Genomic DNA, 20,053 nt, shown 5'->3' on the forward strand with positions numbered 1-20,053 from the left:
TAAAACGTCATTGTCGTTTGACCTCGAGTCCCTGATTTTCATGTTTAAGTCCAGCTCCTGCTAGATTGCATTGCATGGATTCTACACAGTCTGCAAATATGACGTGATTTTTTAAATATCTTTACAGTAAAGAGCGATATACAGTAGGTGTTTGGAAGCAGAGTGTTAAGGCTGATTTATGCTTCTGCGTTCCGGTGACGGCGTAGACCCCAGTGGCGTCGTTAGGCTGAAAAAAACATTGCACAAAAACGCTGAAATATTCACGAAGAAGTTGCCAGATTATTAGTTTAAGTCAATAATCGTATAACCTGTCATTATTAACGTACCGGCATTGTGTGTGTGTGTACTTCTGCCGTGCACAGACTAGAGCACAGCGTGAATAGATGGATGAAAGATGGAAATAAGATGCTTTTTTTTCTCAGAAAGTGAGTACTGAAGGGAATAAATTGGTGATCCGAATAAACTGTCAACCTGTTTTCGGTGAGGCTTCTTTAAACCGTTCAAAATGGAGTCAGTACAAAGGGTTAACGCCGGAGTGAACGCATGGAATTTGGCCTCCCCGGTCGACTTGCTGGGGCTGCGCCATCTGGTTAGGCTGTCACTGTTCCAGCGTTGCCTGGTATACCAAACTCAACGCTGTTCCAGCGATTGAGTCTGGCGACCGTCCGGCGGATCAAATTCCGAGGGCGGAGCAAGCCACAGCAAACAGACAGCGGAGTGGACCAATCAGCGACGGGCAGACGTGACGTTGTTAAAGCGACAAGTAATTAGCGTGAGCGGAGAATGGAGAAGTTTATTCAACATGGCTAGCGCGAGCCATGTTGACTGTTGTCAATGACTTGTTTCGATGTGTTTTTGGTCATTTAAAACTGATTTTACCGCGGATTGGAACATATTCTCGGCTCTCCCGTTCGCCATCTGTGTTGTTGTAGACGTTACTCGTTAAGAACACGTCACGCAAATAGACGAATCTGATTGGACGATTGATTTTGTACCTTGCTCGAGAGGCCGAATTCCTTCAGTAGCCTAATTTTCGGACTATAAACCGCTACTTTTTTGCCTCGATCGGAATCCTGCTGCTTATAGTCCAGTGCGGCTTATTTGTTGATTAATTGAGGTTCATAGGTAACAATTTCTTTGACAGTGGCGTCATAACACTGTCATAAGACAGTCATAATTATGACATAGCACTACCTTGGGCATAAATGACATTTTAAATTATGTCACTAACTGCATTTATGTCCAGCTCGGATGTTCACATCCATTAAAAAGCGGGACAATTTGCCGGATGACACTTAATACCATCTGTCATAAGCATTCATTAAGGCCCGTGTCATAATTATAATGTTCCTATGACAGTCTTATGGCGCCACTGTCAAATAAAGTGTTACCAAATACCATAACTAGCAATTAATGAAACAACTGGAACAGTAACTGAAGAAATAATTGTTATTTACATCTGTAGAGCTGCAATGCATGTTAGGAGGCATGTTAGACGACAACAGTGTTGACAGAAGGTGGCAGCAGAGGTTGACTGCCTTCCCCAAGGGAGCAGTGATGACCAAATGAAGCTTCTTGAAGCTTTGCAGCCAATTTGTTCAAAGCTTCATGGTGGTTCATTTGGTCTTATGACAGTCTTTTGATGCCGCTGTCAAATAAAGTGTTACCGGTTAATATCCCCATGATACGGTGAGGACAGCCGTGGCTTATAGTCCAATGCGGCTTATCGATGAAAAAATACAGTTTTCATCTGAAATTTGGTGGGTGCGGCTTATAGTCAGGTGAGCCTGATAGTCCGAAAATTACTGGAACTCTACTAGGACCTTCACAATGCATTTCAGACTAACTAGCTAGCAGCAGCTAAGTAGCAGCGTTATTTTTTAACTTTTGACCGCAAAAACAGCAAAGATAAAACTTGCGCAGAGATGATCTGTACTGTGTAATACTATATTTGTCAAACCTGGAGCACTAGTTTTTTAAATTACGTGCGGCTTATTTGTTTATTTGGGTTAATAAGTAACTCATTATTTGACAGCATCATAAGACTGCCATAATTATGACACGACACTATCATGGACATTTTACTGAATGCTTCTGACAGATGTTATTCAGTGTTATCAGGCAAATTATGTCACTAACTCCATGTATGTCCACCTCGGATCTTTTACATCCATTCAAAAGTGAGATAATTTGCCGGATGACACTAATGACATCTGTTATAAGCATTCATTAATGCTCATGACCGTGTCATGTCATAATTATGACGGATTTATGGCGCCTTTGTCAAATAAAGTGTTACCAAATACCATAACTAGCAATTAATGAAACAACTGGAACAGTAACTGAAGAAATAATCAGCACATAACATGCATTTTGATTGTTATTTACATCTGTAACGCTGCAATGCATGCTAGGAGGCATGTTGGATAATAACAGTGTTGACAGCAGGAGGTTGACTGTCTCCCCTAAGGTAGCAGTGATGGCCAAATGAAGCTTCTTGAAGCAATGAAGCTTTGCAGCCAATTGTTCAAAGCTTCATGGTGGTTCGTTTGCTTTTATGACAGTCTTTTGATGCCACTGTCAAATACAGTGTTACCGCTTAATGTCTTTTGGTGTAAATATCCCATAATACAGTGAGGACAGCGCAGCTTATTTATGAATAAATGCCATATTCATGTCAAATTTGGTGGGTGGCGGCTTATAGTCAGGTACGCCTTATAGTCCGAAAATTACGGTATTTATCACTGCTGTTAGTAACAGTTTGTTAGCTCCAGCTAACAGCAGAAAGTCCCCATGTAATAAATAAACCAAATGCTCAGACGCTACAGATAATCTATGCACACGTTTTACCTGTGTTGTTTTGCGGTCCAAAGTTACATCCTAGCTATAAAATAAAGCTGCTACTTAGCTGCTGCTGGCTAGTTAGTCAGAAATGCATTGTGAAGGTCCTAGTAGAGTTAAATGTGCACTCTTTTTACCACCATCTTTGGGGTGACGTCCTTCTGGAGCATCAGCTGTGTTTCTCAGCTGAGCTCATTTACGTACTGTATATTGTCATCAGTGGACCTTTATTTGTGTTGCATTGAATGAGGTGTGTCCAAACCTTTGGCCTGTACTGTATGTACGTATGTATAATGTTTGGATATGTTTTTGTGTGTGTAAGGCAAATTAGCCTGACTCAGATATTACTTAAATTCAAGCAATTACTCGAATTTTCAGACTTTTTCCCCCTTATTTTGCATCCTGCGCCTTACAGTCCAGTGCGGCTTATTTGTTGATTTATTTGAGTTAATCGGTAACACTTTATTTGACAGCGGCGTCATAAGACTGTCATAAGACCGTCATAATTATGACATGACACTATCATGAGCATTACTGAATAGTTATGACAGATGTGATTCGATGTTATCCGGAAAATTATGTCACTAACTCTATTTATGTCCATCTCGGATCTTTTACATTCTTTCAAAAGTGAGATCATTTGCCTCCTAGCATGCATTGCAGCGCTACAGATGTAAATAACAATCAAAATTCATGTTATATGCTAATTATTTCTTCAGTTACTGTTCCAGTTGTTTCATTAATTGCTAGTTATGCTAGTTGGTAATACTCTATTTGACCCGACAAATTTGCTTCAAGAAGCTTCATTTGGCCATCACTGCTCCCTTAAGGGAGACAGTCAACCTCTACTGCCACCTGCTGTCAACACTGTTGTTTTCCAACATGCCTCCTAGCATGCATTGCAGCGCTACAGATGTGAACTACAATCAAAATTCATGTTTTGTGCTAATTATTTCTTCAGTTACTGTTCTAGTTGTTTCAATAATTGCTTCTTATGGTATTTGTTAACACTTCATATGACAGTGACGCCATAAGACTGTCATAAGACAATCATGACTATGATGTGACACTGCCATGAGCATTAATGAATGCTTATAACATGTCATTTTGTGTCATCCAGCAAATAATTTCACTTTTGAATGGATGTAAAAGAGGATGGCACTAAATGACAACCGTCATAAGCATTCATTAATGCCCATGATAGTGTCATGTCATAATTATGACTGTCTTAAGGCGCCACTGTCCAACATAGTGTTACCAAATACCATAACTAGTAATTAATGAAACAACTGTAACAGTAACTGAAGAAATAATTAGCTCAGAACATGAATTTTGATTATTATTTACATCTGTAGAGCTGCAATGCAGGCTTGGAGGAATGTTGGACGACAACAGTGATATTAACCAGTAACACTTTATTTGACAGCCTCATTATAAAACTGTCATAAGACCAAATGAACCTCAAAAAGCTTTGAACTAAATGGCTGCGAAGCTTATTTGCTTCAAGAAGCTTCATTTGGCCATCACTGCTCCCTTAAGGGAGACAGTCAACCTTTGCTGCCACCTGCTGTCAACACTGTTGTCTGTTGTCGCCCAACATGCCTCCTAGCATGCATTGCAGCATTACAGATGTGAACTACAATCAAAATTCATGTTTTGTGCTAATTATTTCTTCAGTTACTGTTCTAGTTGTTTCAATAATTGCTTCTTATGGTATTTGTTAACACTTTATATGAAAGTGGCGCCATAAGACTGTCATAAGACTATCATGGCTATGACATGACACTGCCATGAGCATTAATGAAAGCTTATAACTAGAGATGTCCCGATCGATCGGCGGGTCCGATCACGTCATTTTCAAAGTATCGGAATCGGCAAAAAAAATATCGGCCATGTTTTTTTTTTAAATATATATATATTTTTTAATTAAATCGTTTTCCAATTGTATTTAACGTTACAGACATAATATGTTACACTTATCCAGGTCTTTAGTTTAGGCTTAAGGTAGGGTTATCAAATTTATCCCAATAACGGCGGTAATTAATTTTTTTTAAAAATGGAAAATGAATGAATGTATCACGTTAAAATATTTAACGCTATTAATGCATGCGCTGTACGACCCGTTCACGCATTGTCGTGCTCCATCTGTAATGGTGCCGTTTTGCCTATATAGAGAGCTCAACGGCAGCGCAAAATGAGTAGAGTGAATTTTGGCAGCCTTTGGAGCCTTATTGTAATTGGCTAAAGCCTTACAATCCCTCTCCCTACGATTAGAAATATCATGGGAAACAATGTGGGAAAGCAAGGTAGCAATTGATCTTTTTCTTAACACCTTAAGTTGTATCCCATCGCAGAGAAGATATATGAAGTGGTAGCACTACGCACAGTCGTGGTTTCACTTGTCATGGTTCCACTTCCCATCATGCATTGGGCATGGCCTTCAGTATCATTTACTGAAAGCTCAACAAATACACTAGATGGCAATATTTAGTCACAATTTACAAAGTCACAAGTCTTTCTATCCGTGGATCCCTCTCACAGAAAGAATGTTAATAATGTAAATGCCATCTTGAGGATTTATTATCATAATAAACAAATACAGTACTTATGTACTGTAGGTTGAATGTATATATTCGTCCGAGTTTTATTCATTTTTTTCTTAATGCATTGCCAAAATGTATATGATCGGGAAAAATTATCGGGAATGATTGGAATTGAATCGGGAGCAAAAAAAAGCAATCGGATCGGGAAATATCGGGATCGGCAGATACTCAAACTAAAACGATCGGGATCGGATCGGGAGCAAATAAACATGATCAGAACAACCCTACTTATAGCATGACATTTTGTGTCATCCGGCAAATAATTTCACTTTTGAATGGATGTATAAGAGCCGAACTAGACATAAATGGAGTTAGCGACATAATTTGCCGGATGACACTAAATGACAACCGTCATAAGCATTCATTAATGCCCATGATAGTGTCATGTCATAATTATGCCAATTACATGCCACTGTCCAACATAGCGTTACCAAATACCATCACTAGTAATTAATGAAACAACTGGAACAGTAAGTGAAGAAATAATTAGCACAGAACATGAATTTTGATTCTTAAGATTGATTCTCCAGAGCTGCAATGCATGTTAGGAGGCATGTTGGACGATAACAGTGTTGACAGCAGGATGTTGACTGTCTCCCCCAAGGGAGCAGTGAAGCTTCTTGAAGCAATGAAGCTTCGCATCCAATTGGTTCAAAGCTTCATGGTGGTTCATTTGGTCCTATGACCAGTTTTATGATGCAGCTGTCACATAAAGTGTTACCGGTTAATATCTTTCCGTCTAAATATCCCATAATTCAGTGAGAACAGCTGCGGTTTATAGTCCAGTGCTGCTTGTCTATAAGCAAATGCCATTTTTGTTTAAGATTTGGTGGGTGGCGGCTTATAGTCAGGTGCGCCTGATAGTCCGAAAATTACGATAGTAGTATTTTTCAGTGTTTGAAATTACAGAATTTTTGTTACATATGTGTCCAAAGTGTAATCAGTGCGACTTACAAATATTTGGGAACTTACTGTGTTGTGGGCGAAAGTCATGGCAGTAGCCTATATGATTAAATATATGTATTTAGTATATAAATTATCAGTCTGTTAGCTGTTTGTTAGGTTTTGTGCTTGTATGCTACGTTCACTTACATCCTGTGTAACTCCTGGGGGCTAAGCCCCACCCCCGTTCTAAAAACCTCGTGACGCCCCTGGTAGACCCTACGCCAGTGGTCTCCAAACTATTCCACATATGGCCGCAGTGGGTGCAGGATTTCACTCCAACAAAAAAGGACAACATCTTTTCACCAATCTGGTGTTATATAAGTGTAATCAGTTGATTGCATTCAGGTGCTGCTTGTTTTAGTAGAAACCTCATTGGTTAAAAGGTCTGTGCTTGATCGGTATGAACAAAAACCAGGACCCACAGCGGCCCTCGAGGACTGGTTTGGAGATCCCTGCCCTACGCCATCATTGCACATTCAAAGTTCTGCGTCAACGGAGCGCGTTGCTCTGTAATTCACTGCCATGCCACTAGAGGGGTGTGGCGTTGTCTTTGTATGGTTTTGGGGGACTCTTGTCGAATTCCTTTAGTTTTTCTACGTTCCGGAGGGAACGTGTGTATTTGCAGCTGCAGCTAATCAATATTGAACAAAAAATGTTGTTGATGCAAACGTTGAAGCATATGCGACGCAGAAGACGTTTGCGAATGTTTGAAAACGGCAGTGTGGTTGTGCGGAAACAACGTTCTGAGCGGACAGATCGCAGTCTTTCGGTGAGGATTTTTTGGAGGTTCACGTTAGGCAACGGCGTAGGGTCGTGAATCAGGTCTGCCGTCACCGCTATGCGGAAGCATAAATCAGCCTTAAGGGGTGATACTAAGAAGAAAAGGTGCTGGCATAGTAGACTAAACCAGTTCGACACTAGATTCGTTGTATAGACTTCTTCTCGATTCCACGTGTCTCCTTCCCGGGCCTGACATATCCACTGGCGGTGCCAGCAACAGCCAATTGGTCATTGGGATCGGCAGGTCTGAACCGGAACGGATTCACCTACAAAAAAAGGCCTCTTTCCTGATATGGACCACGGTCACAAGTTGGAAGACAGCCGGGATCTGGCAGAGTCTAGCTCTGGAAGGCTGACAATTGAATCTTTCTTGGGAACGCCAGAGTCCGGAGGTCCTGATGCAGCGGTTCCCGCGACCGCCCCCGTTGCAGCGGGTCCACTGGGAGGAGGCGTGGAGGCAAAGGCAACCCTCTGTTGAGCGCCGGCTGATCTCCCCGCCCCAGAGGGTCCGGGGTGCGGGGGTCCGATGGACGTGTTGGAAGTGCGGGTCGAGGGAGGAGGGCTGGGGACCGCAGATGCGGCTTGCGGAACTCCCTCTTGGGGGAGCGAAGGCTGGGACGCGGACAACGCGCGGGTATCCTGGCTCAAGCTCCCTGTGTGAAGGGAGTGGGTACTCTTATGTGAGGCGGGCCTCTGCTGGGTCTGTGTGGGACTGGGTACGTGGTGCTGTACTAAGGATAACTGCGACCCCGAGGGGCCCACGCTGGCCATGTACTGGAAAGTCCGACCTGAAGCTGCTAAGGGGCTTTGGACGGGCGGGCTGGAAATAGCGGATCCGAACGCCCCTCCGAATGTCTGAGGGGGTAGCGACTGAAGAGGAGACACAGAGACCGGGCTTTGTAAGTTCTGCATCACCTGGAATCTTCGCACCATACGCGGAGACTGTAAAGTCCCCGGACCTACTAGGGGATTCCCCATTTGAGGGCAGAAGCTCATGGCCACGGCCTGCTGAAGGGTAGCGATAGCGGAACCTGTATTCGATTGGCCAGGGGGAGCGAAAATGCCACCGATGGAGGGCGTCATGGACATAGCCCGCGGCCTCTGAAGGTCCACCAGCTTCACCATCTCGCGGTCGTACTTGACGATCTCCTGGATCATCTCGTTCTCGCGGTTGTTGAAGACACCGGAGTTGAGATCGTGCTGCACTTTGTGCATCAGGATGGAATTCTTTTTACCTAAAAGGAGAGGAAACCAGGTGTAATATTTGTATAGTATTTAGCGTTCTATTCTCTTACTGCAGCAGTGATTGGAGTCTTTAAGAATATGGATTTGTCAGAAGATTTTGCACTGGGGTTTATCTTTGTCCATTTGTGACATCGTAAGTCACTGATGAAGTCGTGTTTGCAGATAGTTAGCCATTAGTACAGCATGCTAACAAGCAATTGTAATTTGGACCTTAAGTCTGGTAATAAAAGTAGCTAGTCATTAGCACAGCATGCTACAAAGCAATAGCAATTTGGAACTTGGGTCTGTTAATAAAATCTATAACAGGTTTTTTTGCAGGTAGTTAGCCATTAGCACAGCATGCTAATAAGCAATTGTAATTTGGACCTGGAGTCTGTTAACAAAATCTATCTGTAACAGTCATTTTTGCAGGTAGTAAGCCATTAGCACAGCATGCGAACAAGCCTTTGTAATTTGGATCTTGAGTCTGTTAATAAATGTAGATAGCCATTAGCATAACATGCTAACAACCAATTGATAATTAGACCTCGAGTGTTAATAAATGGAGTTAGCCATTAGCAACGCATGCTAACAGGCGATCGTAATTTGGAACTTGTGTCTGTAAATAAAAGTAGCTAGCAATTAGCACACCATGCTAACAATTTGGACTTTGAGTCTGTTAATAAAATCTATCTATGGCAGTCATGTATATGGGGTAGTTAGCCATTAGTACAGTATGCTAAAGAGCAATTGTAATTTGGATCTTGAGCCTGTTAATCAATGGAGTTAGCCATTAGCACAGCATGCTAAAAAAACAATTGTAATTTGGAGCTTGAGTCTGTTAACAAAAGTGGCTAACCATTAGCACAGCATGCTAACACGCAATTGTAATTTGGAACTTGTGTCTGTAAATAAAAGGAGCCAATAATTACCACAGCATGCTAACAGGCAATTATAATTTGGACCTTGTTAGCACAGCATGCTAAAAGGCAATTGTAATTTGGATCTTGAGCCTGTTAGTAAATGTAGTTAGCCATTAGCACAGCATGCTAACAAGCAATTAAAAATTGGACCTTGAGTCTGTGGATAAATGTAGTTAGCCATTAGCACAGCATGCTAAAAAGCAATTGTAATTTGGACCTTGAGTCTGTTAATAAAATCAATCTGTATCAGTAGTCTTTGCAGGTTCTGTAGCTAGCCATTAGCACAGCTTGCTAACAAGCAATTGTAATTTGGAGCTTGAGTCTTAATAAAATCTTAACAGTTGTGTTTGCAGGAAGTTAGCCATTATCATAGCATGCGAGCAAGCAATTGTAATTTGGACCGGGAGTCTGTCAATAAAATCTATCTATCTATCTATCTATAACAGCCGCGTTGGCAGACGGTTAGCCATTAGCACAGCATGCTAAAAATCGATTGTAATTTGGACCTAGAGTCTATTAATAAAATCTATAACAGTCATTTTTGCAGTTAGTTAGCCATTAGCACAGCATTCTAACAAGCAATTGAAATTTGGACCTTGAGTCTGTTAATGAATTAAGTATGCCATTAGCACAGAATGCTAACAAGCAATTGTAATTTGAACCTGGAGTCCGTCAATAAAATCTGTTATCTATAAAATCTATAATAGTTGTGTTTGCAGGTAGTTAGCCCTTAGCACAGCATACAAACAAGCATAAGCAGTGTTCAACATTGGCAAAAACAAAACAAATGAGCCTTGTTTTTTGTTTCAAATTATTGTTTCACAGAGCATTTCATTTAACGCTTGAATAGGCTTCCAATGGTCACCCAAAGTAGTCCGGAAATGCAAGATGAAGCCAACTGACACGAGTCATTTGCTTCTTTAGCACTTTGACCGCTCCTATTTGTACGTCTCATTAATGTGTCATTTAATCACGAGAACACCGATTAGTGGTGACATCACCATGCTCGTCTCTTTGACTCTGTCCTTCTCTCATGACCATTTCTGAAAAAATGTCCACTTTTGCGACGCTTTGTTAATAACAACCCGCAATAATGTCAAACAAAAACTGACTGTTGATCTAGTTCATATTAGAGGCTTAGAAGAACACCTTTATTGATGTGACCGTCACACTGCACTACTGTGCTTGGTGTTTTTCAGACGAGCAGGCGTATTTTAAAAAGTGCGACTTGCGCCATTGTGGGCATGAATACAGTCAACTTCATGCGGTACCAATCAAAACTCATGTAATTCCCTTTAAATGTAAAGTTACGCTACCCCTTACTTAATGACGTGGTAATTACCACAGGTGACACAAGTACAGTGGTATGAAAAAGTATCTGAACTTTTTGGAATTTCTCACATTTCTGCATAAAATCACCATCAAATGTGATCTGATCTTTGTCAAAATCACACAGATGAGAAAACAGTGTCTGCTTTAACTAAAACCACCTAAACATTTATAGGTTTTCATATTTTAATGAGGATAACTTGCAAACAATGACAGAAGGGGGGAAAAATAAGTAAGTGAACCATCACATTTTATATTTTGTGCCCCCCTTTGGCAGGCTTAACTTCAACCAGACGCTTCCTGTAGCTGCAGATCAGTCTGGCACATCGATCAAGACTAATCTTGGCCCATTCTTCTCTACAAAACTGCTGTAGTTCAGTCAGATTCCTGGGATGTCTGGCATGAATTGCTGTCTTTAGTTCATGCCGCAGCATCTTATTGGGGTTCAAGTCTGGAGTTCAACTTGGCGTGTATTTTGTTCTCCTGAAACCATTCTGAAGTTGATTTACTTCCGTCTTTTAGATCATTGTCTTGTTGCAGCATCCATCGTCTTTTTGGTTTCAACTGTCCGACCGATCGCCTCAGGTTTTCCTGCAAAACTTTTGAAGTAATTCTTCCATTAATGATTGCAAGTTGTCCAGGCCCTGCGGCAGGAAAACAGCCCCAAATCACGCTGCTACCTCCACCATGCTTCACGGTGGGGATAAGGTGTTGATGTTGGTGAGCTGTTCCGTTTTTCCTCCACACATGACATTGTCTGTTACTCCCAAACAATTCAACTTTGGTTTCATCAGTGCACGAAATATTTTGCCAAAACTTCTGTGGAGTGTTTTTTTGCGAACATTAAACGAGCAACAATGTATTTTTTTAGACAGCAGTGGCTTCCTCTGTGGAGTCCTCCCATGAACACCATTCTTGGCCATAGTTTTACATACAGTTGATATGTGCACAGAGATATTGGGCTGTCCAGTGATTTCTGTAAGTCTTTAGCAGACACTCTATGGTTCTTTTTTACTTCTCTGAGTATTCTGCGCTGAACTCTTGGCATCATCTTTGGTGGACGGCCACTCCTTGGGAGAGAAGCAACAGTGCCAAACTCTCTCCATTTGTAGACAACTTCTCTGACTGTGGATTGATGAATATCCAGACTTTTAGAGATGGTTTTGTATCCTTTCCCAGCTTTACAAAAATAAACAATCCTTGATCGCAGGTCTTCAGACAGCTCTTTTGACCGAGCCATGATCCACATCAGATAATGCTTCTCATCAAGACAATTCTTACCAGGTGTGTGTTTTATAGTGGGCAGGGCAGCTTAAAACCACTCATCAGTGATTGGGCACACACCTGACTTAAATTGTTTGGTAAAAATTGGTTTCAATTGCACTTTAAATCTCCTTTGGCAGAGGGCTTACTTATTATATATGAAAACTGTGAAAGAATATTTTATTCATGCTCATTAAAAACATAAGTGCTGTGATAATATATTCATTTGTGCTGTGACTGTATCTATTCATGTTCGTGTGGTCTACCTATTTCTTTGAACATAATACAAAGAGTTTCTGTGGACTGCCTTATCTGATTTTACTCCCTCTCGTACCAGCTACGACTAAGTTCCCAAGGTCATAACTCATTATGTTTTCTGTGGAAAACCACCAGAGTTGATACTTAAGGTTCACTTTCTTTTTCGTAGGTATTGTTTAATCGTAAGCAGCGCCCTTTCAACAAGCATAAAGACCATTGACTTTGTATTCTCATTGTACTCCTGCGTGTTCACAGCTCCTGGCTGGATCATGCCATTGTCCCCTTGATATATATCTTCGAAGCAGGCAATCCTTGGCTATGTTGATTCATTTCTCATTTGAGCTATTGAGTCGATACTTGTCTTGGAGTTCAAACTTGGACTTCCCTGACAAAAGCCTATCAATGTTTGGGTGGTTTTAGTTACAGTTGTGGTCAAAAGTTTACATACACTTGTGAAGAACATAATGTCATGGCTCTCTTGAGTTTCCAGTTATCTCTACAACTCTGATTTTTCTCTGATAGAGTGATTGGAACAGATACTTCTTTGTCACAAAAAAACATTCATGAAGTTTGGTTCTTTTATGACTTTATTATGGGTGAACAGAAAAATAGTGATCAAATCTGCTGGGTCAAAAATATACATACAGCAGCGCTAATATTTGGTAACATGTCTCTTGGCCATTTTCACTTCAATTAGGCGCTTTTGGTAGCCATCCACAAGCTTCTGGCAAGCTTCTGGTTGAATCTTTGACCACTCCTCTTGACAGAATTGGTGCAGGTCAGTTAAATTTGATGGCTTTCTGACATGGACTTGTTTCTTCAGCATTGTCCACAAGTTCTCAATGGGGTTTAAGTCAGGACTTTGGGAAGGCCATTCAAAAACCTTAATTCTAGCCTGATTTAGCCATTCCATTACCACTTTTAATGTGTGTTTGGGGTCATTGTCCTGTTGGAACACCCAACTGCGCCCAAGACCCAATCTTTGGGCTGATGACGTTAGGTTATCTTGAAGAATTTGAAGGTAATCCTTCTTTTTCATTATCCCATTTACTCTCTGTAAAGCACCAGTTCCATTGGTAGCAAAACAGCCCCACAGCATAATACTACCACCACCGTGCTTGACGGTAGGCATGGTGTACTTGGGATTAAAGGCCTCACCTTTTCTCCTCCAAACATATTTATGGGCATTGTGGCCAAACAGCTCGATTTTTGTTTCGTCTGACCACAGAACTTTCCTCCAGAAGGCCTTATCTTTGTCTATGTGATCAGCAGCAAATTTCAGTCGAGCCTTAAAGAGCATATGACGCCAGAAAAAAAGTCTTAAATGGCATTATTATGTGAATTAGAATGATATTTTGAGACGATTCGACTATATACAACAATTTAGCAAAGCGCAGATGACGAGAAATTAGTCTTTTAATCTGCCGGTTAGCCACGCCTACCATTATAGGGCTTTAGCGTCCCCAACAGGTGGATGACGTCAGCGGTAGACTAGGCTCATCGGTTTTACTATTCAGCCCATTGAGGGGGAATTGTTCAGAACGAGGAAAACGCGACGAAGAGAGCTGCAAAATGTCATTGTTTCAGTCTCTCTACTCCCAATATTTTTACAGGATATTCTTTTTATCCAAGTATTTTTCCCCAATAGCTATATAAATGGCTTGAGAAGGACCAGTCAGCCCGTCGAGGGGGAACTATTCACAATGAGGAAAACGCGACGAAGAGAGCGGCAAAATGTCATTGTTTCCGTCTCTTTACTTCAATATTTTTACAGGATATTTTTTTTACCCAAGTACTTTCCCCAATTGCTAAATAAATGGCATGGTCATGACAAATAACAATCTTGTGCTAAATGGAATATAAAATAATAAAAATCCATTTATTCAAGACGAAATGGCAAAATTACTCCATAATGGTCAAAACAGTCGACTTCACCTTTACTGTCACACCTGCCGAACGATATTTTATGACACCTAAATCGGACATATGTAATTTCCCTTCCCCGGCTTCGGAGAATGTAAACAGACCAGAAGGAGTGACAGCTAGCCGACATGCTAACCCGAACCGAGGGATGTTTCAAAGTCTTCGAAGTGGAAAATCACACATAACTAGCCTGGATTATTTGACATGACGACCCGGTTGTCGAGTTTCTTTGCGGATCGGCAAACCGCCCGGCGGAGAGCAATTTACAGTTCGTTCCCTGGAGGAGGGTGGCTGGAGTTGTTGTGTAGCTAACACGCTAACAGCTAACTGCTAATGAGCATGAGGATAGCTTTTTACATGCCTATCAATGATCATACGTAAGTAGTCCTTTATTTAAAGGAATTTTATAGTGTTTACTTTGTAATCACTGTATTCGTATTTGACATAATACAAAACAAGATGTTTACTCACTTCCTTGTAAGTCCAATGGTCCCACAGTAAATATCCACGGTGAATGGGAACCTTTTGAAACTCCAAAAAGGCGCATACGCCTCTCCCGCATACAGAATGATTTTTCTGCAGCCGTTTGGCTGGCGTGATGCAAAAAATAAAAGTATTAATCCGCAAAATCAGCTGAATCCTTCGTCCTCATACACAACAGTACACTGTATAGTGAAGAGAACGTCTTCTACCGTACACGTCACAGCGCCCTCCTCCTCAATGCAAGACCGAAGCCGGAAGTCACTCATTTTCATGGCGCGGGATTCAAAAAACTAAATAAATATAGCGATCGCTTCCACACACATCCAAGCGGTCCATATCATTCAGGGGCATAAAATACCGCGTGTATTATGAAATAAACATGCTTTTTCGTGTCACAGGCACTTTAAGGTGCCGCGTTTGGAGCAAGGGCTTCCTTCTTGCACGGCAGCCTCTCAGTCCATGAAGATGCAAAACACGCTTGACTGTGGACACTGACACCTGTGTTCCAGCAGCTTCTAATTCTTGGCAGATCTGCTTTTTGGTGATTCTCGGTTGAATCTTCACCCTCCTGACCAATTTTCTCTCAGCAGCAGGTGATAGTTTGCGTTTTCTTCCTGATCGTGGCAGTGACAAAACAGTGCCATGCACTTTATACTTACAAACAATTGTTTGCACTGTTGCTCTTGGGACCTGCAGCTGCTTTGAAATGGCTCCAAGTGACTTTCCTGACTTGTTCAAGTCAATGATTCGCTTTTTCAGATCCATGTATGTATATTTTTGACCCAGCAGATTTGATCACTTTTTTCTGTTAACCCATAATAAAGTCATAAAAGAACCAAACTTCATGAATGTTTTTTGTGACAAAGAAGTATCTGTTCCAATCACTCTATCGGAGAAAAATCAGAACTGTAGAAATAACTGGAAACTCAAGAGAGCCATGACATTATGTTCTTCACAAGTGTATGTAAACTTTTGACCACAACTGTAAAGCAGACACTGTTTTAACATCTGTGTGATTTTGACAAAGATCAGCTCAGCACATTTGATGGTGATTTTATGTAGAAATGTGAGAAATTCCAAAAGGTTCAGATACTTTTTCACACCACTGTATATCCGCACATGCGTTCCCCTCTTACCAATGCGATCCAGACGGTCGATAGCCACCGTCTCAAAGGCTCGTCTCATCATGGGATATTCTTCCAGCACCTCATTGAAGTGGTCCACAGACAAAGAGTAGAGTCGACAATACGTCTCTGCTCGGACGCTGGCTGTCCGTCGGCCCCTGGTCAACAGACAGATCTCTGGAACAGTAGTGACGCAGTTGTTAAAAAACAGCTTTTCAACCGCAAGGAAAAAAAGCTTGCGTCATTACCTCCAAAATACGAGCCATCAGAGAGTTTCATTGCTAGCGTGCCTTTGGTGATGACGCTGCACACTCCGTGCTGGATGAAGTACATTTTCTTCCCAATGGTGCCCTCCCGTATAATGTAATCATGTGGCTGAAATACTTCAAAGTGCAGTTTGGTCAACATGGCCGTGACAAAGTTTGGCTCCGCGTTAGCGAACAGGGGCATGGACGCCACTAGCTTGCGACAATTGAAGTTGACAATTTCCTGAAGGTGGAAGAAGGAGCATTCAATAATGACACGGACACAAAATTGCGCGTATCTCACCTCTCGAAGCGGCTCGCTGAGTTCTCCCAGAATGCTCTCCTCGTCAAACATCTTGCCTTGGTATCTGTGCTCGTAATAGTCGTGGATCTTCTGACGGAAATCGGCAGGCAGTTTGTGGAAGGACATGTATTGCTCCACTTGTTTGTACTGTAGGAGGGAATAAATTGGGTGAAGTCATTATTTTGAAAAGTCATTAGGGGTAGGGCAATACAGTGGGGCAAATAAGTATTTAGTCAACCACCAATTGTGCAAGTTCTCCAACTTGAAAAGATTCGAGAGGCCTGTAATTGTCAAAATGGGTAAACCTCAACCATGCGAGACAGAATGTGGAAAAAAAAAACAGAAAATTACATTGTTTGATTTTTAAAGAAATTATTTCCAAATTAGAGTGGAATATAAGTATTTGGTCACCTACAAACAAGCAAGATTTCTGGCTGTTAAAGAGGTCTAACTTCTTCTTACGAGGTCTAACGAGGCTCCACTCGTTACCTGTATTAATGGCACATGTTTTAACTCATTATCGGTATAAAAGACACCTGTCCACAATCTCAGTCAGTCACACTCCAAACTCCACTATGGCCAAGACCAAAGAGCTGTCGAAGGACACCAGAGACAAAATTGTAGACCTGCACCAGGCTGGGAAGACTGAATCTGCAATAGGTAAAACGCTTGGTGTAAAGAAATCAACTGTGGGAGCAATTATTAGAAAATGGAAGACATACAAGACCACTGATAATCTCCCTTGATCTGGGGCTCCATGCAAGATCTCACCCCGTGGCGTCAAAATGATAACAAGAACGGTGAGCAAAAATCCCAGAACCACACAGGGGACCTAGTGAATGACCTACAGAGAGCTGGGACCACAGTAACAAAGGCTACTATCAGTAACACAATGCGCTGCCAGGGACTCAAATCCTGCACTGCCAGACGTGTCCCCCTGCTGAAGACAGTACACGTCCAGGCCCTTCTGCGGTCCGCTAGAGAGCATTTGGATGATCCAGAAGAGGACTGGGAGAGTCTGTTATGGTCAGATGAAACCAAAATAGAACTTTTTGGTAGAAACACAGGTTCTCGTGTTTGGAGGAGAAAGAATACTGAACTGCATCCGAAGAGCACCATACCCACTGTGAAGCATGGGTGTGGAAACATCACGCTTTGGGGCTGTTTTTGCATTATATTGCATTTAAAAAATGCATTAAAAAACATGAGCTCAAACAAAAACTCAGCATACGTTGGTCTGAACAGGGAGCAGTTGGATTCAGCCATTTGAAATTAGGCAGACCATAGGGTAGTGTATCCACCCTAATCAATAAAAGAAATGCAAACACTTTCAAAATAAACCATTACAACACCACTTTAATTACACGAATACTCAAAGCAACAAAATTTAATTCGAATATTTTTTTCTAATCGAATACTCAAGTTAATCGATTAGTTGTTGCAGCACTAAAATAAACTGCTGTATTTTAAGCCAAAACAACTGTTGTGTTTGATAGAACAATATGTCTATATGCTGCCATAGCAGATTCATGGCGCATTAAGCCCCCGAACAATTTTTTAAATTTGTCCCTTTTACCCTGGAAACCCCCGTTTACAGACGTCGTGCAACTGCTTTTGTTTCAACTCAGCCATAAAACGAAGGTAATTAATTATATTACTTATTCAAAATGTCATTTTTAGCTTAGAATCATTAATTGACGTCTAATATTTCGTTTAAAAAAAAAGACAAAAAAATTATTCACTCGCATGTTTTGAACTTTTGAACAAATTACGTCACAATGAAAAAATTGGCGTCTGTAAAAAAAAGTCACGGATATCTACCTCATAACTATCGCTTAAATGTTTTTTTTTTTTGTTACTGTCGCATTTTCCCCAATATATTAGATGATAAATAATTGATCCAAAGAAAGAAAGAAAAAGAAAAAAACGTTTAAAAGGGTAAATATATGAAAAAGAAAATCTCGACCACTCCTTGACGTCTGTGATTTCTGCATCGCGACCCTTGTTATATTACCATGTTTCACCCATAAAATCCCCCCAAAAACCTAGCTGTGTTCATTCACAGCTGTGTCTTGACACTCAGTGAAACATGCTACATGGAGTTTTTGGATCAAAACAAGGTAAGTACGCGATAATATCTCGTTATCTGTTGAGGTAATTATCGAGGGTTGATTGATTGAATATTTGCTTGATTGATTGAATATTTGCTTGTGCTCATATATACCATACATAATACATATTGCCATATTTTTTTTCTTATTGATATAACCAGTAAATGATTATTGCTTGCCATACTAGGTTGTAGTATAATGTTTAAGTGTTACAAAGAGTAAAGAGGGTCGGGATGACAACTGCCTTGCTTCATGGCCATCATTGCGTAACTAGACCTTCCGGGACATCTTCAGCACCTGGCGTATGGACTTTCGTCTAGACCTTCGAGGACAATTTTCCATTCGAGGACATCTTCCATGGCCGCAGCGTTGCATAACTGAAGTGTCTGGGTCATTCTGACCATTTTTTACCTGTGCCTTTGCTTACACACGTGTATTTAGTTAGTTCCACCTACATGCTCACACATAGCCAACCAAAATCACATGGGTGTCTCCAGCTTGCTTTCCCCCTCCCTTCAGGGCAGCACCCTTCTGTGTTAGGACAAACCCCTAATAAAAAGAGCAAAGAGGGTTTTTTCCTCAGATCAATTTTGGTGACTATACAGCGTGATCTAGCATTCCTCTGTCTAGTCCCTCTTTGCTCTCCTTGGCCAAGAAAACTGAGTGTCTTCTCTCCTTATTTTTGGGTAATTTTACAAATGTCTACCTAAGGGTCTATTTTTGAACTTGACATTATCTCATTTTAAAATGTTGTCAAATTTGGGGTCTCAGAGCGGAATTTCAAGTCACCTGACTGTTTTCCGCCATATTCATAGGTAGTGTAGGCACTCAATGTATTTCTTGTTGTTGTTTGTGCTTCTTCTGTCTTTCTCTCCTTTTCTTCTGTTCCCCCATAACCCCGTCCTGTTCGCTGTTTTTTTCTAATAAACGAGGTAGAAAAAAAATAAAATTAAATAAAAGTGCTGCCAAAAACAACAGTTTTGTACCTTCTGCCATTAAGCGGAAGAGAATTGAACTGGTCTGCCTGAGCGACAATCATTTGTGGAAATTCACTATTGGCGGTCAGGCTCAATCCCCATCCCCTGCAAATAGCGGGACTCAACTGTACAGTATACGGCAAGGTTGCTGACGGCTGATAAATGAGGCAGCAAACAGAATAGACAGACTGTATAGTTGAGCCTCGCTCAAATAGAGCGTTTCCTAAGACCACAGCCGGCTTAAAGCTGTCTGAAACACCATTTAAAAAAAAAAAAAAAAAAAAAGGGACAATGTGACAACTCAGCACACTGGCACAATCTGTGCCGCTTTCAGGGACTGAGGAGGTCATCTACTTCTTTATCCTATTTGTACTGACAGTCACAATACGTCACAAAGTTTGAAAAAAAAAAAATGATTACATGGTGTCTCAAAAAAGCACCAAACAGTCACTCAAGTTGTGATGTATTGTTGGAGCATTTAAATAGGTTACTTGTCTATGTAGCAACCATGTTTTTATCCCACATTACCACTTTACCACACATCAGAACGATTTTTCAACTTGGGAACTCAGATCTCCCGATTTACATGAACGCAGCTTATCTCTCGAAGGGTATGGCGGACCAGGAGTGCAAATATTAAATACACAATTAGATAAATAATTAAACATGTCATTAAAATGATTCAATTTATTTCAATTTATATTCATATATTTATTTTTC

The 20,053-nt window shown here is 41.1% G+C and overlaps 1 protein-coding gene across 1 annotated transcript in view; it reads right to left on the reverse strand.

The window, feature by feature from the left end:
• Positions 1-4,580: 4,580 nt before the first annotated feature.
• Positions 4,581-20,053, reverse strand: part of LOC130929698 (potassium/sodium hyperpolarization-activated cyclic nucleotide-gated channel 2-like) — a 101,718-nt gene continuing 86,245 nt past the window's right edge. Inside the window, exons 5-8 of the mRNA XM_057857095.1 lie at positions 16,246-16,392; positions 15,945-16,185; positions 15,709-15,873; positions 4,581-8,404 (exon numbers count right to left, since the gene is read on the reverse strand). Of these exons, the coding sequence (XP_057713078.1) occupies positions 7,473-8,404; positions 15,709-15,873; positions 15,945-16,185; positions 16,246-16,392 (1,485 nt within the window). The 3' untranslated portion in view covers positions 4,581-7,472. The remainder of the gene's footprint in view (positions 8,405-15,708; positions 15,874-15,944; positions 16,186-16,245; positions 16,393-20,053) is intronic.

This window comes from Corythoichthys intestinalis, chromosome 14 (genome assembly GCF_030265065.1).
Source record: "Corythoichthys intestinalis isolate RoL2023-P3 chromosome 14, ASM3026506v1, whole genome shotgun sequence".
In the NCBI taxonomy this organism is placed as follows: domain Eukaryota; kingdom Metazoa; phylum Chordata; class Actinopteri; order Syngnathiformes; family Syngnathidae; genus Corythoichthys; species Corythoichthys intestinalis.